Source organism: Ovis canadensis, chromosome 2 (assembly GCF_042477335.2).
Source record: "Ovis canadensis isolate MfBH-ARS-UI-01 breed Bighorn chromosome 2, ARS-UI_OviCan_v2, whole genome shotgun sequence".
Lineage (NCBI taxonomy): Eukaryota > Metazoa > Chordata > Mammalia > Artiodactyla > Bovidae > Ovis > Ovis canadensis.
The window spans coordinates 38,033,940-38,054,868 of record NC_091246.1 but is presented as its reverse complement, the minus strand read 5'-3'; the positions used below and the strand labels follow the sequence as shown (position 1 = coordinate 38,054,868).

The 20,929-nt window shown below is 48.1% G+C and overlaps 1 protein-coding gene and 1 long non-coding RNA gene across 4 annotated transcripts in view; one reads left to right on the top strand and one right to left on the bottom strand.

The window, feature by feature from the left end:
• The window catches only part of B4GALT1 (beta-1,4-galactosyltransferase 1), a 54,796-nt gene extending 50,565 nt beyond the window's left edge, over nt 1–4,231 (bottom strand). The window contains exons 1-2 of one of the 2 annotated variants that reach the window (XM_069575907.1): nt 3,499–3,600; nt 2,210–3,320 (exon numbers count right to left, since the gene is read on the bottom strand). In XM_069575907.1, coding sequence (XP_069432008.1) covers nt 2,210–2,633 — 424 coding nt within the window. In that variant the 5' untranslated portion in view covers nt 2,634–3,320; nt 3,499–3,600. Of the gene's footprint in view, nt 1–2,209 lie in introns of both variants that reach the window. The other variant, XM_069575906.1, reaches the window with a different exon arrangement.
• The window catches only part of LOC138433367 (uncharacterized), a 31,157-nt gene continuing 13,241 nt past the window's right edge, over nt 3,014–20,929 (top strand). Inside the window, exons 1-6 of one of the 2 annotated variants that reach the window (XR_011254284.1) lie at nt 3,014–3,204; nt 6,641–6,796; nt 10,176–10,329; nt 16,177–16,319; nt 19,117–19,212; nt 20,280–20,370. This is a non-coding gene — a long non-coding RNA (uncharacterized lncRNA). The remainder of the gene's footprint in view (nt 3,205–6,640; nt 6,797–10,175; nt 10,330–16,176; nt 16,320–19,116; nt 19,213–20,279; nt 20,371–20,929) is intronic. The other variant, XR_011254283.1, reaches the window with a different exon arrangement.

The following is a 20,929-nucleotide window of genomic DNA, read 5'->3' as shown; positions in this document are numbered from 1 at the left end:
GGAGCCAAAATGTCAGGGTCGCATGCATGTCACATTAAGGTGGACAAGCTAGAGAAGGCCCAGGGCCTCTCCCCACCCCCAACCTGTGCTCTCCAAAACTTTATCTCTCAGGAAGTCTGTTTGTGCCATCAGAGTCAACTCAGAAACAAGTGACTGGCCACCGATCACCAGCAACATCATTACGAAACAAAACAAAGTGAACACAGGCCACCGCAGCTTCTCGTGCTTCACTGAGAAGGTCCGATACTTCAAACACCATTCTAATAAACTCTGAGTTACTTTCCTTTAATTTGCTAAAGGATTTCTCTTTCTTTCTACATAATATCCGGGCAACAGTTAAAAACAGGTCAAAATCTGGCCTCTCTGGGGTCTGTTGTTGTTGTGTTAGTTGCTCAGTTGTATCTGACTCTTTGTGACCCCCTCTTTGTGGACTGTAACCTGCCAGGCTCCTCTGTCCATGGAATTCTCCAGGTAAGAATACTGGAATGGGTAGCCATTCCCTTTTCTGGGGATCTTCCCGACCCAGGGATCGAACCCAGGTCTTCTGCACTGCAGGCAGATTTTTTTTTACCGCATTGCAGGGAGACTCTTTACTGTTTGAGCCACTAGGGAAGTCCCTCTGGGGTGTGAATATTCTCCAACTCTCTTTCCCTTTCTATGCTGTTCAGGGCCATCTCCAGAGGCTGACAAAATGGAACTTCAAATCCTGGGTCCTATTTGCCATGTACTTAACAAATACAATCTCATATAGTCCTAAAAATAACCCTGTGAGTTAAGCATAGACAAGCCCCTTTTACACATGAGAAAGGGATTCTGAGGACCCCTCTAACATGTCTGAGATCAGACACACAGCAGCATGGCAAAGATTTCATTTCATTTTCAGGACCAGTTTGTCACCCAGACTAACCATCAAGTCCAAAGGAATTCAAGCTTCTGGTTTAAAAAAAAGAAAAAAAAACTCCTTTATTACCACAATTTATGTCTGACCAATTCCAAGAACATCCTCCCAAACTTGATATGAAAATACTGAAGTAATTATTGGAAAAATTGAGCAAGAGCGTGTAGGAGGCTTGCTCTGCCAGGGCTCTTCGAAAAAGTGACAGTTCCTACTGGCAGGATGCCTGCCCTTCTGCTGGGTCCCTCATTCAGAATGACATTCTCGACATCCTGGCATTGAAACTGAGCAGCCTGTCTGGTAATCTTGGGAGCAACCTGTGGCTGCCGTAAGCTTGACTGCCAGTGGATTACAGGTCTAGGGGAGGTCCCGACGGGCATGGGCTCAGCCTCTTCCTGACATAAGGAACGCAGACCCACCGACCCAAGCTCTCTGCTCCCGCTGAAACACAGGCTGGAGGCGCCAGCTCAGATCATCTGGGCAAGACAGCTGAGACTCCAGGTTGCTACCAAGGAAGGGTCAACATGGTACTAACTGGTTACTTACATTTTAGCCCTCCAGCTCCCAGGATACACACACTACACTGGTACAAACACACTCCGCCCCTGGGAGGGCCCTGCTCATAGACATTTTGGGAACCTACAAGGGCAGGAAGCTGGGTAGGAGGGCCCCAGGGCAGGCATCTATAGAGAGGAAGAAAGGAACACAATAGTGACAATTTACCGAGGGCTTACCCACGTTAAACTCTTGTTTACACTGCTTCCTCTAATCTTCCAAAAGAGTCCCCTGAAACAGGTAACTCTTATTTCCATTTAACAGATGAAAAACCAGAGGTTTAGGGACAAGTCACGTTCCCAAACGCTTAGGAATAAAGTTAATCCACACTCAGGAGACGGTGGGTCTACCGAAGACAGAGATGTGACCTGGGAGGTCTGCTCCCTTCCCTGCTGGAGGCCTCCTCATCACTCTTCTAAGCTAGAGAGGGTTACTCTGAGCTGCCTGGTAGTCCCTAAGCAGAGTTAGCAGGGCGAAGACTGCTCCGAGTTAGTAGGACTCAAACTCCCGAAACTTTTTGAGGTTTGGGCCAGAGCTGGGAAGTCTCCAAGGTCTTCTCCGGTTCTGGGGTCGGAGGGGCCTAACGGCTTTCCAAAACCGTGCCCTACTCAGCCTCCATGAATCCGAAGGAACTCACCTCCCAACCTCTCACTCCAGTCCAGCCCGGAACCTCTGTCTGCGGATTAGGAGCTCTGATCCGGAACAGGGGGGCTGTCTGTCGTGGAAGAGGGCATGGGCGAACCTCCATGGGGAACTTACCGAGCAGCGGGGACTCCTCAGGGCATTCGGTCAGCGACAGTGTTGTGGTGGAGGGCACTGGGGCCGAAGTCAAGTTGCTCCCCGGGCCCGGGCCAGGGCCGGGGCGAGAGTCCGCGTCTGGGTTGGAGGCGGCCCGGGAGCGCAGCTCTGAAGAGTTCTGCAAAGGCGGCGGCGGTGCGGCCCCTCGCAGCCGGAGCTCCCCGGAGGGCTGCCCGATAGCGGCGGAGCCGTGAGAGCTGCCCTGAAGCGTTGTGTGGACTCCGACCAGCTGAGGCAGGCGTCTTAGGTCTCGGCCGGCCAGGTAATAGACGAGGGTGACGCCAAGATGCAGCGCGCAGACAGCCACGAGGAGGCGGCAGGCCCGCTGCAGGGACGCGCCCGGCATCGCGGCGCTGCCGCCCAGGAGCGGCTCCCGAAACTTCATCTTCCCGCCGCCGCTTTAAGAGGGGGGTGGGCTACCGTGGGAAGGGCGGCCCGCCCGCGGGCCGCCAGCCAGGCACTGCCAGACCACAGCACTTGGGGGAGGGACCGAGAGGCGGGGGAAGGCGAAGGAGCGGCACCGGCGGGCAGGCGGCGGATCTCGGCGACTCTGGCGGGCTCAGCAGCCCAGCTAGCAGAAATGCGCCCAAGGCGCGGGCGCGGGCTGGGGCGGGGCCGCCAGCGGGGCGGGGGCAGGGCCCCAGTAAAAGCAGAGTTTTCAGGACTGTAGCTGGAGGGCCGGGCCGCCTGGGGGCGGGGCCGAATTGTGGGGCGGGGCCTGTGGAGGGGCGTGGTCGAGCTGAGGGGCGGAGCCTGCGGAGGGTCGGCTACCGGGGCGGAGCCGTTCGGGGAGGCGGTTGGCAGCACACAGGCTCCGCGTTGAGCTCTCGGGTTCCCACGCTGCCCTCTCAAGCCCGCACCGTGAGGGTTCGGTCCCTACTAAGCCTCGCTTCCTCCTCTTTCTCCGAGCTGCCCCCGAGAGGCGCCGCCACTTCCTGCAGGGCTAAAGAGCAGGGGTACGCGTCTGGGCCTGCGGCGCGGCGTCAGAGAAGAGGGAGAAGAGGGCAGGCTGGTTGTTGTCTGGAGGGGTTGTGGCCGCGGCAGCTTTCCAGAACGGTGGACCTCGGTAGATCTGGGTGGGGGTCAGGAAGAGGGGCGGAGAAAGGTTGCCCTGGAAACGGATTCGATGCCCAGCGGGAGGTAGGACAGCGGAAGGATTCTTTGAGAGGTTCGAACCCCGTCCCTGGGCGGAGCTAGGTCCCTCTACCAAGCTGGGAAGGTGGGGGGCCCAGCAAGGAGGCGTGGCTCACCTGGCATCCTGTGGAAAAGAAAGTGGACGAGTCTCCGCTCCTCTGGACTCACTGTCCGACAGCCCAGGCTAGGGGATATCGGAGACCCACCCAGCTCGGATTGGGAGTGTGTGGGTGCCTGTTCTAGCGCATCCCCCACCATGCATTGCGTGGGAGGATGTCCAGGAGCCCAAGTAACTCCTACGCTGCCATGCAAAGGAAGAGCTGCTGGCTTTATTTACAGTATGAACGGACCTGGACTCAATGCCATGAAGTAAGAGATTGTTCCCATTTTACAGATAGAGTTCAAGGCTCAAGAAATTTAAGACTCGATCAGCTGGTATGAGGCAGAGGCAGAATTCTGGCTCTAAAACCATTATTTCCCACTTGTTGATTTGCAGATAAGGGCTGGAAGCTATCTAGATGAGAGGTTTAGGCACTGAAGTCGCTTGCTTCAGATTTGGCTCGGGCCCACCTGATTGCCTCAGTGGGCAGGCACCTCATTCCTGAGTAGGACTCACGGAGGTGCTATCACTTTGGTGGATGGGGCAGCTGAGGGGCTGTCGCAGCCTACTCTAAAGTGCTACCATACACTGAAAGAGCTTCCTACAGCCAGTCAGACGCAAGTGTAACTGCTTTACGTACGTTGCCTCAATCTTAACACCATGAAGTAGGCAGTTGTTACTCTCGCCACTTCACAGATGAGAAAATTGAGGCTCAGGAGTTGAAACGTGGTTGTGATCACACAGAATCTTTCTTCACTTGGCTTCCTGGACACCACGCTTTCCTCACTTCACTGGCCGCCCCTCTGTCTCTTTCCTGGGCTTCTCCTCTTTCCTGGTTGTTGAAGGCCCCAGCCCATAGTGATGTTCTTTTCTGTGTACACTCCCTAGGAGTAATTTATAATATGTGCATGCTGATGACTGCAAAATTTTCTATCTCCAGCCCTGACCAACCAACTCATATTCAACTGCCTCTCCTACTGGCATCTCAAACTCCACACATTCTGCCCCCAACAACCTACTCCCTACACTCCATTCCATTCTTACTCACCTCAGAGAATGGCTTTCTCCACTGTTCATCTCACTGTTGTTCATCCATTTCCCCAAGCCCCAAACCTAAAAGGTGTCCTTGATGTGCTTTTCTTATTCTTAAAGGCCATTTCCAGACCCTCAGGAAGTCTTGTCAGGGCTACCCTCAAGTTACCAGAATCAACCACTTGCTAACTCCGCTGTAACCATCCTAGACCAAGCCACCATCATGGTGGCCTGGATTATAAAATAGACTCCTAATTGGTCACCCTGCTTCTACCTTCACCATGCCGCCTCCCCAATCTATTCTCTAAGCATGTAGGGAGATCACTGTAGTCATAAATCAATTCATGCCACTTTATTTAGAAAAAAAAAAAATCTGCCTGTTAATCCAGAAGAGGCAGGAGACATGGGTGCAGTCTTTGGGTCAGGAAGATTCCCTGTAAGAGGAAATGGCAACCCACTCCAGTATGCTTGCCTGGAGAATCCCATGGACAGAGGAGCCTGACGGGCTGCAATCCATAGGGTCGCAAAGAGTCAGACACATATTTAGAAAAAAACATGTATTTAGAAAAAACTCCACATCTGTAGAAGCCCTGTCTTATCTGATTTCTACCTCTATCCCCCTATCCCTTTCTTCTGCTGTCATCCCGTACCATGCTCTACCTGCTTTAGCCACACTAACCTAACTGCTGCTATTCCTTGAACTTACCCTGTTTCTTCCTGCCTCAGGATGTTTGTATTTGCTATTCACTTAGCCTGAAACACCTATGAAATGCCTCCTGTGCTCAATCAATCAGTCATGTCCGCCTCTTTTCAACTCCCTGGACTGCTGCCTGCCAGGCTCCTCTGTCCACTGGAGTGGGTTGCCATTTCCTTTTCCAGGGGATCTTCCCAACTAAGGGATCGAACCTGTATCTCCTACATCTCCTGTATTGGCAGGTGGATTCTTTACCACTGAGCCACCTGGGAAGCCCAGTACTTACCCCTATTTTACATTCAGATCTCTCAAATGTCACCTTATGAGAGAGGGCTTCTCAGACTAACCTATGTAGAATAGTTCCCCCCACCCAAATCTGCTTAACCTGCTTGATTTTTTTCAGAGTAGTTATCACTACCCAAAATGAAACATTTAATTTATTGTTGTCTCTCTCTCTCTCATTAGATCAGATGCATGAGTGCAGGAACTTTCTCTCTTGTTTACTGCTATATCCTCAGCTCCTAGAAGTGGACCACAGACATAGTTGGCGCTGAATAGACATTTGTTAAAATACCTAGAATATTTATTAAATATATTATTTTACATATATGTAAGTGTATTTCCCTATAGCTCAGACAATAAAGAATCTGTCTGCAGCACAGGAGACCCAGGTTCAACCCCTGGGTTGGGAAGATCCCCTGGAGAATGTAACAACAACCAACTCCAGTATTCTTGCCTGTAGAACCCCATGGACAGAGGACCCTAGCAGTCTATAGTGCATTCGGTCGCAAAGAGTCAGACACAACTGGGTGACTAAAACTACTACTAAGTATATTGAATATTTTGCATATTTTACAAATACTGCAAATGAATGCTTGTGATCATCTTGATAATGTGGGAACGGGAGAGGGGAGGAACTATTGTATTTCGAACACAGAAGTCAAGAGTTGTTCACCAGGGAACTGGTAAGGGTAAATCTGGCCCCAACTGTCTATGCCTAGAGAAAACTGCCTGGCTACTGAGTGAGGATGGGTCAGAATAGTCCCCTTTCTGAAAAACGTGAGGAGGGGAAAATGGAGGTGTCTCTTTTATATGTCCAGAAAATGACCAAGAGACAGAATCAAGGGGAGGTTAGGGGGTCACAGACCTACCCAAAGACCCTCTCTGTGGCCAGAAAGTAGAAAAAGGAACAGCACTTGCTTATTGTCCATCTCTTGGGAACATGCAGAGTCCACTGAGGCTTGACACAGCCTCAACAGCTCCCCCATCCCAAGGTACCTAGAATTGGTCAGTTTCTTGCTTCAGAAAGGTCCAGAAAGTCAAAAGCCGCCCAGGACAACATTGCCCAGCTGTCTAAACCTGAAATGGAGTTAGAGACAGAAACAGACCCAAGATAACCTTCTTCAGTTCTTTTCGCTCTTGACTTTGTCAGATGAAAAATTAATACCATGAAGAGATACCAGAAGGAGGAAGCTGCAGTGCTGATTGGACAAAAGCTGGAATCTGGGTTTGATGTTTGCACATCCAATGCTGATCTTTCCAGAACCACCCAGCTGACTGCTTCTGCCCTGCAGATTGCCTTCAACTGGTTAGTGATTTCCTCTGCCCTCTTATAGTACCCTCATTGCACCTGTCATTTTACATTTTTTTTTCACCCTAGTAGATGAGAAGAGCATAGAATAGTGCCTGGCACATGGTAGATAGTTATTTCAGTTATTTATTTCTGTATAACACAGCACCTCAAAGGTTAGTATCTTAAAATTAACCATTTCTTTTTCACAGTTTTGTGGGTAAACTAGCAGTTCTGCTTCACGTGGTATCAGCTGAGGCACTGGCACAGTTGGAAGTTCCAAAATGGTGTCATTCACAATGGCTGGCAGTTGGCACTGGTTGGGGGTTGGGTCAGAATGGGTCATGGATCAGGAGTCTTGGTTCTTCACGTGGGCCTCTCCACAAGGGCCTCTCATGTGGCTACTTGGGTTTTCTCACAACCTTGACTGTGTGTTCCTGGAATGAGCATTTCAAGGACAAGGGGAGAAGATGCACATCCCAGAGGGCCTAGCCTTAAGCGTCAGGTCTGTGGGCATTTTCTTTCTTTACTCTCATGTTATGTATTTATTTTTGGCTAGCTGGGTCTTCGTTGCTTCACGCGTGCTTTCTCTTGTTGCAGTGAGCAGGGGCTACTCTTTATTGAGCTGTGCAGGCTTCTCACTATGGTGGCTTCTCTTGTGAAGCACAGGTTCTAGGCATGCAGGCTTCAGTAGCTGCCGCTCTAGAACGCACGGGTTTCCTTAGTTGTGACACACAGGCTCAGTATTTGTGGCTCTCGGGCCCAAGAGTGCAGGCTCAGTAGTTGTGGCTCACTGGGCTTTGTTGCTCTACAGCATGTGGGATCTTCTCCGGCCAGGGATCAAACCTGTGTCCCCTGCACTGGCAGGTGGATTTTTATCCACTGTGCCACCAGGGAAGTCCGTGTGAGCATTTTAGATAAATTACAGCGCAATTCAGATTCAAGGGGAGTAAAAATAGACTCTACCATTTGACGAGAGGAGGGGTAAAGAATTGGCAGCTATCCTTTTTAATCAACTGCAGTTTGCCCAGAGACCACAAATTATTTCAATTCCTCCCCCATGTAAAATACATTAACCTCCCCCACTCCAAATTTTCCAAAGGTTCATCCTATTATAACTTCAGGTTCAAGTCCAGAATTGTATCATCTATATTAAGTATGATTCATCAGGTTCAGGAACATATGAACTATAAAACAAATATCTTCTTCCTCTTCCTGTTGCTGAATAATTGAGTCCAAAGGCCATTAGGCAGGGATGAACAAGGTAGGAGTCTACATGTCATAGGATAGTCCACATGGATAGTGTGTCAGCTGCTGCTGCTGCTGCTAAATTGCTTCAGTCTATCCAACTCTGTGCGACCTCAGAGACGGCACCCGTCCCTGGGATTCTCCAGGCAAGAACACTGGAGTGGGTTGCCATTTCCTTCTCCAGTGCATGACAGTGAAAAGTGAAAGTGAAGTCGCTCAGTCATGTCTGACTCTTAGCGACCCCATGGACTGCAGCCTACCAGGCTCCTCCATCCATGGGATTTTCCAGGCAAGAGTACTGGAGTGGGGTGCCATTGCCTTCTCCGAGTGTGTGTCAGAGCCCAAGTGAACAAGGAGAAGGAGTAAGGGGAGGGGAGTGGCAGCCCAGCACAGGATATCAAAGCCTAAACAGAGTAAAGAGGGCACCCATGGAGTATTAGGGGATTTCTGTGAAGTAGGTCAGCCCACTGCAGGGAGCTGGAGTCCCATTGGGGTGAAGAGATTGTCAAATACAGGGAGACTGATTAAAAGTAACTGTATATAGGTAATGAGAGTCACCCAAGTTTCTGACTGCCAGAAAAGGGAGTTATAAGTATAGACAAGTAGAAAACTGAAAGGAACTCTGATACTTTACTAGAATTGGGGAAATTGCTGTGAATTCATAGTTTCAATACATAGATAATAAAATAAATATAGCTGTGTGTTTATATGTAAATATGAGTGAATACCTGGGAGAAGTCTTGAGGGCAGAAGCTTCCCAAAAGTGTTAGTCGCTCAGTTGTGTCCAACTCTTTGTGACCCCATGAACTGTAGCCCGCCAGGCTCCTCTGTCCATGGGATTTCCCAGGCAAGAATACTGGAGTTGGTTGCTTTTTCCTTCTCCAGGGGATATTCCTGACCCAGGGATCGAACCCAGGTCTCCTATATTGCAGGCAGATTCTTTACTGTCTGAGCCACGAGGGAAGCAACCTAGCACCCAAATCTTAGTTTCTAAATACCATTTTCCAATAAAAGGAACTAGGTATTCTAGGAGGAAAGGCTGATTTCAGGGATATTACAAGATGAGCCTGGAAAATCTTATGCCAGAAGGTAAAAAAGAACACAAGCTCCTGATTTAAAACCTCCACCTCGCTGCAGTGTTTCCCTTTGGTTAACCATAAGTTTGTTTTCAATATCTGGAACTCTGTTTCTGTTTTGTGAATAAGTTCATTTATATCATTTTTAATTAGATTTCATGTATGAGTGATATGTTTGTCTTTTTCTGTCTGACTTACTTCACTTAATATGATAATCTCTAGGTCCATCCATGTTGTTGCAAATGGCATTATTTTGTTCTTCTTTATTGCTGAGTAGTATTGCAGTGTATATATGAACCACATCTTCTTTATCCATTTCTCTGCTGATGGACATTTAGATTGCTTCTAGGTCTTGGCTATTGTAAATAGTGCTGCAGTGAACACTGGGGTGCATGAATCTTTTCAGCTTATGTTTTTCTCAGAGTAAATGCCCAGGAGTGGGGTTGTTGGATCATATGGCGGTTCTACTTTTAGTTTTTTAAGGAACCTCCATACTGTTCTCCATAGTGGTTGTACAAGTTTACATCCCCACCAGCAGTATAGGAGGATTCCCCTCTCTCCATATCTTCTCCAGCATTTCCTGTTTGTAGACTTTTTAATGATGGCCATTGTGACTGGTATGGGGTGATACCTTATTGTAGTTTTGATTTGCATTTCTCTGACAATTTGTGATGTTGAGCATCTTTTCATGTGCTTTTTGGCCATATGTATGTCTTCTTTGGAGAAAAGTCTATTTAGATCTTCTGCTCATTTTTTGATTGGGTTGTTTGTTTTTCTGACATAGAGTTACATGAGCTGCTTACATATTTTTTGAGATTAATCCCTTGTCAGTTGCTTCGCTTGCAAATATTTTCTCCCATTCTGTGAGTTGTCTGTTCATCTTGTTTATAGTTTCCTTTGCTGTGCAGAAGCTTTTAAGCTTAATTAGGATAAAGACACTTTAATGATACATTTATATAACTTCAAAGTACCACTCCTACAAAACACTTGTAATTTTGATGGGAAACAGAGAAATCCAAATTATGAAACATTCTACAAAATAACCATGCTGAAATCCTAAAAAATTTGTCAAGGTCACGATCATCAAGGAAAGATGCAGAACTGTTCCTCATTGAAGGAAACTAAAGAAAAATGGAAACCAAATGCATTACTATGATTCTGAAGTGGCTCCTTCTGCCATAAAGAATACTTTGGGGACAACCAGTGAAACTTGACTTAGGACTAAAGGTAAGCTAATAGTAGTACATAATATTAATTTCTTGATTTTGATGATTGTAGTTATATCTTTACTGCTTCATCTAGTCCCAACCTAATCTAAAATAAAAATGCGGTTTGGGGCATTGGGGTTTTGGAGAGAGGCGGGGGTTCCGGACACCTGACCTTAACAATGGAGAAGGAAATGGCAACCCATTCCAGTATTCTTGCCTGGATAATCCCATGGACAGAGGATCCTGATGGGCTGCTGTCCATAGGGTTGCACAGAGTCGGACACGACTGAAGTGACTTAGCATGCATGCATGTATTGGAGAAGGAAATGGCAACCCACTCCAGTATTCTTGCCTGGAGAATCCCAGGGACAGAGGAGCCTGGTGGGCTGCTGTCTATGGGGTCACCCAGAGTCAGATACGACTGAAGCAACTTAGCAGCAGCAGCTATGTTAGAGATAATGAAGGACAGGGAAGCCTGGTGTGCTGCAGTCCATGGGGTCGCAAAGAGCAAGTGAACAACAACAATAACTTATGTTGGAAATATGCACCTAAGATTTCAGGGTAATGTGGCATCGTGTCAAAAATTTACTCTCAAATTGTTCAAAATAGCATTTGTAGTAAACTTGCAACTTTTCTGTAAGTTATCTTTTTCCCTCATATCCAACATATAACGGGAAGACAGGGGCAGGAAAATCATAGTAGAAACTCCCACTTAAAAGGGGGTAATAAACATAGCAGTCCCTAAGTCTTTAGGAAATCTAGGATTCCATGGTGCAAATGTCACAATTTCCCCCTGCTCCAGAGTCCAGAAATGTGATTCTCTGTGGTTCTTCACCCTGTGGGTTCTTGGCTCCATCCTCTGGGTCATTCCTCCTTTCCCTTGGTTTGCAGCAGAGTAATTTGTTCAGGCTGCTTCAGTGGGTGCCCAGTGCCCTCATTTCATTTTGAACTGTCCTAGTCTATTTTAGTCCAAGCTACTGGTACTTATGCTGGTACAATTCTGTTAGGTGAAGAGAAGATAATCAAAAATTTTGTGTATTTCCCATGAACCTTATTGAGTTTCACTCCATTCAACAAAAACTACATCCCTAAGTCTCAACACAAGTTTCTCCCTTGTTTTGTGAGTCAGTGTACCAATGGACAAATCCTTAAGATTCTTAGAAGCACTTTCACCTAGATAAGAAGTCCATAAAGTACTGCTTAAAATCTTTATGAGATTTTACTGTCAAGAGTAATACAGTCATGTCCTTGACCTTGAAACCAAACATTACTGGGAGTGTCCTAGAATTAATACTGCCTCTAGGTTTTAGGTTACTTTGAGTAAACTGTTTTTGCAGTTTGGGATTGAGATTTCTTAGAACAACTAGGTGGTTTTCTGCTTCATACATTGTTGGCTGGTGTATGGCCTCATTCACATGGCTAAAAGTTGCCGCTGGTTGCTATCTGGGAGTTTAGTTGCAACTGTTAGCCAAAAGTTTCAGTTTTCCTTCCTGGGGCTTTTCCACATGACTGCTTGGGCTTCCTTACAGCATGGCAGCTAGATTCTAAGAAGGAGTATCCCAAATACATAGGAGGGAGTGGAAGATCTCTTAAGGCCAAGTATTGGAAGTTATTCAGTGGCACATGCCCTACATTCTGCTGGTCAGAACAAGTCACAGAGCCAGCCCAGATTCAAGAGGAGGGGAAGCAGACTTCATCTCTTGATGAGAGATGTGGCAAAGAATTTGTGTCATTATAACATAAATAAACTATTTCTCAGGATGGTACTCCCATCCACACTTGCTTTGAGTGCCCAGGTGGGCCTCTTCCCATGACCTGAAGTGAGGTTGGCTTCCTCCTCACATTCTTTCCCCCAAACCCACAAAGTGCCCCTAATGCTGGATTTGTGCCCCATGAAGTGACCTTGACCATCCATTCCCAGCAGTATCTATACCCTGAAAAGAATGTGCCCACAGTCTGTTGGAATGAGTTCTTTCCTCAAGTGCTACTTTCTCATACCCTGGAAAGGCCAGTAGAAGCCTGGAAACTGCTCTCAATGCTGTATCTGAAGGTCTGTTGGAATATCCTATCTGTCTAAATGCCGTAATAATGCTACATAGCAAATAACCAACAAATCTAAGTGCTGTAGGTGGCTCAGCTGGTTAAGAATCTGTCTGCAATGTGGGAGACCTGGGTTCGATACCTGGGTTGGGAAGATCCCCTGGAGAAGGTAATGGCTACCCACTCCAGTATTCTGGCTTGGAGCATTCCATGGACTGTATACTCCGTGGGGTTGCAAAGAGTCGGACACGACTGAAGAGCTTTCACTTTCACTTTTCACAACAATAAAGCATGTATTTCTCTCTCACGTATCCATAGGTTGGTTAGGGCAGCTCTGCTTAAGGCTGGAGATCTGTTGGTTGGCTAGGTGAGTCTACTCCATGAGTCTCTATTCTGTGTTACCTACCAAGGGCATGTATTTTCATATGGTAATGTCAAAAGCACAAGATGAGTGAGTAAAAAAATCCAGTCCCCCTTTGAGACTATGCTTGGAATGGTCACTTCTACTCACACTGTGAGCCAAAGCAAATCACTTGGCCAACCCAACATTAGCAGGACAGGAAAATGTATTCTGTCTCTAGAGAAATACAGGGAGTGGTGAGGAACTGAGAATAATGCAATCCTCCATGCCTTTTTTTTTTTTTTTTAATAACAACTCACAATTTGCATTTCCCCTGATCTTCCTACCTCCAGCTTCCTGCCCTTCCCAACCTGGCCTATGGATTTGGTCAGATTTCAGAACTGGAGAGAAACTGGAAGGACACCAGCTCTTCTTTCATCCACACAAAATAGGATTTTCTCACACAATACACTCTTAAGAGTTCATCCAGTTTTGTGTGCACACCTCCAGTGTCAGAGAGCCCATTATGTTATGAGCCAGCCTGTTCCACTGTGTATATCACAGACCCAACTACTAAACCCTTCTCAAGTTAAGCTGAAACTCACTAGTAGCAGTGATGCCAGCTATGTTCCGTGGAGCCACAGAGAATAAACTGAATCTTCTTTCACTTAATAGAAAGTGAAAAAAGATTTAAAAGGTCAGACATATGCCTTCTCCCAACATAAAGGCAGTTCCTCTCTAGGTTGACTCATATCTGTCATTTCTACTGTTCTTCATGCTTTGCGGTTGAGTTCCTTCCCCGTCCTGATCATTCTTCTTTAACCAGACTCTAGCCTGTCACTTTCCTCCATAAAAGAGCAGCACCTGGGTCTGAATCAACATCCCAGCTGGGGTCTTAGGAACAAAAGAGAGCAGAACTATCCCTCACCCCCATAGTCCCATATACCACACTTTCACCAATGCTTTCTAATACAACTTTCACTTTTTGATGTCCATGTTAGAGACAGAGCTGAAGACAGAACCCTGGAACAATGGAAACACCCTCTACAAGTTAACTTGGAACTTTTAAAATACAGTCTTTGTACCAATCAGTGTTTTTGACTGCATAGACAATCAATTACACCACTGCTCTGCCATAGCTGTTACTGCCGGTAAACACTGAGCATCATCACTTCAGGATGGGTCAGCTGCTGCTGCTGTTGTCATGACTACTTCCTACACTACCTCCACCTCTTAAATTCACCTCCTAAATATTAAAAGTCCCTGGTGGGAATGGCTGAGCCTAATTCACATGATTGACCCCTGGCTGCAAGGAAGTAAAAAGGAAAGTCTTCCAGGGCAGCTTCCCTGGTGGCTCAGACAGTAAAGAATCTGCCTGCAATGTGGGAGACCCGGGTTCAATCCCTGGGTTGGGAAGATCCCCTGGAGGAGGGCGTGGCAACCCACTCCAGTATTGTTGCCTGGAGAATCCCATGGATGGAGGAGCCTGTTGGGCTACAGTTCGTGGGGTCGCAAAGAGTCAGACATGAGCGACTAAGCACAATACTATAATGGTATCGTTAGAAAATTTCTCCAAAATTAGAAAGGGGTTTGCATGCTGAATGAACAAATGTAGTGACATAGATTCACTCCAGTGATTTAGCAGATTACTTTTCCTCTTGATTGTACTATCATCTAGGCTTCTCTGGTGGCTCAGTGGTAAAGAATCTGCCTGCTAATGCAGGAGACACAAGTTCAATCCCTGGTCCAGGAAGATCCCACATGTGTGGAGCAACTAAGCCCGTGCACCACAACTACTGAGCCTGCTGTCCGAAAGCCTGGGAGCTGCAACTACTGACCTCACATGCCACAACTCAACTACTGAAGCCCTTGTGCCCTAGAGCCAGTTCTCTGCAACAAGGGAAACCACCAAAATGAGAAGCCCAAGCTCCACTGGAGAGTGGCCCCCACTCACCACAATTAGAGAAAAAGCCATGCAGCAACAAAGACCCAGCATAGGCAAATAGATAAAATTATTTTAAAAAATCTATCCTTAGATGAGAGCATGATTTGTAGAATCAGCTTTTCCTCCCTGTAATGGACAGGTGTTAATTTTGTCTCCCCTGTATTCATTCCTCATTCTCGTAAAAGATGTCCACTCTTCCCACGTGGTTGGGACAGTCTAACCTCACCACAGTCCACTCAGTAAATGTGGAATTCATATCAGTCCAAACAGAGTGCTGTTTACCTCCAGTCACAGTGATTTGTTCAGGAAGCAAAGGTCCCCTCCTCTCCAGAATTTTGGTAAATGTTGAGAAAAAGCCTCTTCCTTTCCTCTAGGGTGGCCAACCTGGAATTGTCAAGGGTATTGTATTAGTTTTCTAGGACTCCTGTGACAAATTGCCACATGCTTGGCAACTGAAAACAGTAGAAATATCCTCTCTCACAGTTCTGAAAGCTAGCAGTCCAAACACAGGATGTTTCCCTAGCATTTTCAGAAGCTCTAGGGAATATCCTCCCTTGCCTCGTTTACCTTCAGTGGCTTCCAGCAACCTTGACCTTCCTTGGCTTCTAGTTGCGTCCCTCCACTCTATCTCTGTTACCATATGGCCTTCTCTGTGTGTATCTCTCTCTTCTGCAGATGTATTGTCTTCTGATTAGGGCACCAATCACTAGAAAAAGGGGCCCAACCTTAATCCAGTATGACCTCATCTTTGCCTTAACCAATTGCAGATGTAAAGACCCTATTTCCAAAAAAGATCTTTTCTGAGGGCTTCCCGGGTGGCTCAGTGATAAATAATTCACCTGCCAATGCAGGAGACACAGGTTCGATCCCTGATCTGGGAAGGTTCCACATGCCTTAGAACAGCTAAGCCCATGTGCCACAGTTACTGAAGCCCACATGCCTAAAGCTCATTCTCCACCAGAGAATCCATCGCCATGAGAAGTCTGCACACTGCAACTGGAGTGTAGCCCTGACTCACCACAACTAGAGAAAAGCCCACACAGCCATTCTTTGTTAAAGACCCAGCACAGCCAAGAATAAATGAATAAATAAAATTATTTATTTAAAAAAGATCTTTTCTGAGGTTTTGGGTAGACATGAATTTTGGGGGTACACCATTCGACCCCCTAAAACTACCATGTGGAAAGAGCCTGCCCTTGAAGCCGAAAAGGAGGTGGGAGTGTGCCCTGCCATGGCCGTATCAGACTGCCCTGGACTCATCAGTAATCTGAACTGGCAAATCCCCCCTCCCTTTTCCCCCTTAGATCTGTTTGAAGTAACAGAAACCGACCACCACCCATCCTTTTTCAAAAGTGGAAAATCATTTGCACATGACCAATGTTCCAGACTTCATATTGCACTCGTCCTCCAAAAACCCCTGACAGGGATTGCGCAATCTCACTTGGAAGTTTTCTCAGTGTCTTGGATTGACTTCATTTGGGCAGGAAACAAATTTATTTTGAGCAGCTGGATGAACTCTTGCAATGTCTTCTATTTTACAGACCACAAAGAGAAGTGGGACCAGAAGTGAAGAGCGAGCACTGCCTACATTCCTGAGGCTTCTTGCCCTGTTCTTGTCCCTCCCGAGACCCAATAGCATTTCTACCCATGGATTCTGTGCCATTCTCCTCTTGGAATCTTCCAGGTATTGCATGAGTGAAGTTCAGACTTTACAATCAAAGAGACTGACAAATAGGTCATGTACCAAGCAGGGACAAAATTAGAGAGGGAGAAGGGTAAGGGATGCTTAGCCTAGGCACACAGGTCAATGTGGGTCACTGGGTAGGTGGGTAGAGGAGAGGCCATTCCTGGCAGGAATGAAGTTTCAGGAATAGAAACTTGCTCCTGGAAGGCCGGGTGGGCAGGGGCTTCCCCTGGCTTCCTTGGGAGGCACCTGGGCTGCCTGTCAGTCCTCCCCTGGTAATTTCCCAGTCTTCCTAATTGTGTAAGACTGGCCTTGCCAGAAGACACCTGTGCCCACTAAGCTTTGAGGGCTGAGGTGTCCCTGCTTTTTTGCTGCCTGTCATTACAGTCCGAAATTCCTAAGTTTGGGCTTACCTGGTGGCTCAGGTGGTAAAGAAGCTGCCTGCAATTCAAGAGACCTAGGTTTGATCCCTGGGTTGGGAAGATCCCCTGGAAGAGGGCATCGCAACCCACTCCAGAATTCTTGCTTGGAGAATCCACATGGACAGAGGAGCCTGGTGGGTTATAGTCTGTGGGGTCTCAAAGAGTCGGACACTACTGAGCAACTAAGCACAGCACAGCACCTCCTAAGTGTCTGGGAAGAGCTGCTGCCAGCTGGTTGTTATTCTGCCCCTCTTCCCAGTCAGCACACCACTCTGTTATTCCCTAGTCTGGGAATGTGAGGGGGAAGGTGGCCTGCAGGTTGGACCTGAAGTTGCACAGCAATCCAAGACCAGCCCTGATGTTACAGGCAGGATGGTCAACTTAACCCTACTTGCCCATGAACATGAAAGTCTGTTGCTAAGTCATTTCTGACTCTTTGTGACCCCATGGATTATAGCCTGCCAGGCTCCTCTGTCTATGGAATTCTCCCGGCAAGAATACTGGAGTGGGTTGCCATTTTCTCCTCCAGGGGGTCTTCCTAACCCAGGGATTGAACCCAGGTCTCCTGCTTTGGCGGGTGGATTCTTCAGCACTGAACCACCATTCCAGTTTTAAAAGTGAAAATCAGTATCCCAAGACCTCTCTCAGTTCTTGGAAAACTACGAGGGTTAATCAGCCTAATTATAGACCCCCCCAGGTTCTCAGTGGAAACCTGCATTAACATTGGGCCTCAGAGGCACCATCCCAGGTCTAGGGACTCCAGCCTCCAAACCCTACTCTCTTAAGTACTTACATACAACTGGCATTTCTGAAGCTGATTTCTGAAAATCACTGTAGGCAGTATGGCAAGTTAAGAGCACAGATGCTAAAGCCTCTCATTCAGGAAGTGGGTGAGCTTAGACAAGCTAGCTAACCTCTCAGTGCCTCACCAGAAAAATGGTATCAATAATAGTACATCTACTGTGCCATGGTGTTGTGAGAAAAGTAAGAACACTGCCCGACTATATAAATGCTGGCAATTATTTCTGTGCCCTCACTCTGATCTAGTTAATGCCTCCTCCCTCCAATGGGCACATGCCCACCTCTCCCTGGGCACACACCAGAGTCCCAGTGGCATGGCATAGACTGTGGGAGGATCCAGGCTATCTCTAGAGACTTCACCTGGGCCTCCTCTCCCTGATTTCCAAGATGGGGTGTCAGAGGAGGGCCTGCTTTCTTTCATTTCTGGGCAGAATCCCTAAAGAGGAACACTCAAGGAGCCCTTTGGAAGGCACGGCAGAAAGGGATGAGCAAAGGACCTCAGAGGCTTGGCCAGCCCTCTGGTACTGACGGAGGTCCCCTGTGTCTCCAGTCCACTGCCATCGTGGTTGGCCGACTACATCAACCTGTTTCTCAGCAGCTGTGGTCTCACACCTGTCAGCCAGAAATAAGAAAGTCCAGTCCAGGAGTGTTGTCTCCTGACAGCTTTGCCAGCAATCACAGCACACCTTGAGAGTTTACTGTGTGTGCATGGTTGAGAAGTGACAGAGTCCCTGCAGACGGCTAATCCCCACGACCACTGACAACTAGAGGTGGGGGCAACTGCCCAGAGAGTCACCCTGGCCTGCGTTCATTTCCTCCACTCTGTTCTGGGACGTGTACACACCAGCCCTGGCTTTGTGTGTCACAGAGAAAGCAAACCCCAATGCCCTGGCGCTGGATTTCGGGTCCTCTAAGGAGAAAAGCCTGGGAGTGCCTGCAGGTCTCCCCACCTCCCCTCAGGCCAGCCACACCAGGCCAGCTTTCAAAGGCCTCTTGTGTGTCTCCCTTTTCTCTCATCTTTCTCCACTCTGATAAATGTCTTGGGATTAGCCCTTCTGTGTTTATTGGATGAGCAATTTGTGTCTGTCTGAAAAGCTGCGTCTGAATAATATTTGGCACGAGCTGAAGAAATGTGATCTGCCACGTTCCCCTCCAGGCAGCTCTCAAGCCAGCACATCTCCTGCCAACAGGGCTGCACGGCTCTGCAGCTGGGTCTCCAGCCGAAACGTGTGTGGAGTGGGAAGCAGGGAGGGGAGTGGGTAAAAGGGTGAGGGAGGTGCCAGGGGTGGCACCAGAGTCCCCGAGCAACAGAGGGATAGGGCAGCCTGAGTGAATCTGCTAGTCATCCTGGAGCCCCGAGAATAATTTAGGGACAGGCAGATGGTTACCTGGGCCCAGAATCCCAGGTGTGAACAGCAGCTAAGGAGATTCAAGAGAGTCCAGGAGTGGCTGGAAGCTCTCAGGCCTGGAGTGGTCATTAGGGCTGGGCTGCTGAGGTCTGAGTGTTTCTGTGGGACAGGGAGAGGTGGGCGGCTCTGAGGCTGTTTAAATGTTTCCTCACTCCATCTTTACAGGCCCCCTGGGAACTGGGGGACACAGAGCTTGCAGTGACAATCAGGCAACCCAGCCATGACGTGCTGCAGAACGTGGAGGAAGAGGAAATTTGATGGGTATGGGTGTGTCAAGAACTTCCACCCTCACTCCACCCCACCCCAGAAGCCACTATTATCCCTCCTCAGCACCCTCTCTGCTCCTATCTTAGGACCCACATCACTTCTTGAATCCTGTGACTTGGGTCTCCATCCTTCCACCACCTCTGCCCCACTCTCTCCCAGCCTGTGATCAGATTGAAGGCAGGACATCGTCCCTGGGCCCCTAACAGCAAGCACAGGAAGAGAAGGATGCCGAGGAAGCATCAACCCTGGTTTACTGAGTCAAGGGATGAATTAGAGAAGCTGGGAGCTCAGACCTCAGTGGTCACAGGTGCCCGGGAAGATAGCAGGTGACAGGTCAGGCAGAAGCAGCAGGGTGGGACATTGGTTCAGGAGTCAGAACGGAGCTGTAACAGTCCCCAGGTCTGCCCAAGGCTATGGGGAAGGCCGACCGCATGGTGCAGGCCCCTTGCGGCTCTTTGTATATCTATCTTAGTGTTCCACACAGTTCCATCATGTGGAACCAACCAGGTTTCCATCTGTTTGGTTAATGTGTTTTGAATCTCTCCCTTGTACCATACTCTATAGGGTACCATCTGTCTCCTCAAAAAAAAAAACAACACAGAGGTACCATAAAAAGATAGCAGCAATCTGTGTTGTCACTGAGGCACAGAGAGAAGGCTATAAAAATTCAGAAGAGAAAGAGGTTAATTTCACTTGAAGGAGCAAGGAAGTCTTCATGGGGGTGGGGCAATCCATAAGACCTCAACCTAGACCAAAATGCTCTTGCAGCCCAAGAGTGCTGTTCATCACCACCCACTCCCTCCAACCCTCCACCTCTCCCTGATCACCAGCCACAGCACACACCCAATTTGGTGCCAATGGCTGATTTTGCTGACTGATCCCTTACTCTTTCTTAAAAAAAAAAAATTGCTTATTTGACTGTGCCAGGTCTTAGTTGTGGCATGTGGAATATAGTTCCCTGACCAGGAATCAAACCCAGACCCCCTGCATTGGGAGTTTGGAGTCTTAGCCACTGGACCACCAGGGAAGTCCCTGATCCCTTACTCTTTTACTGAAAACAGATATGTCCACAGAATCCTTCTCAACACGGCAACACAGCCAGATGATCAGAGCAGGCACATGGCACACATTTGCCATCCCTCACCTTGGAAGGTATGTATACCTGGGACTTGCAGGGATGGGAGACAGAGGGAGCAGGGCAAGCAGAGACACCAAGGTGGGGAAACACAGACATATGTGATGAAGGTGAGTGACCGGGCATGGGTAAGTTTCCTGAGGACCAGGGGACAACATGGCTGAGAAAATAGGTTGAGGTAATATCCGGATTAGGGTCTTGCCAGGCTAAGGCTTGTGGGCTTAAGCCTGGGAAGGGGGCAGAGGCAGTCTGAACTGAGCTGTTGGGGGAGACATTTTGGTGGCAGTAGGCAGGGTGGGCTGGGGTGGGCAGAAGCTGGAGGCAGATAGACAGAGTCTCAGTAGACAATCCTCGGCAGCCAGTGACAGAGCCCCCTCTGAGCTCCTGCAGCACTTGGCAGAAACATCTGCTCCACACTCACCCCGCCGTCTCTCTTGGAGCTGTCTTCTGACAGCCTGATGGCCCCCATGGCCTGCAGCTCCTTGACAGCAGGAACTGTCTGCTGCCTCTCTGGGGCCCCAGGCCTGACATGGTTCTTGGCAGGTGCTCATTAGATATTTGCGAAGTTACTGAATA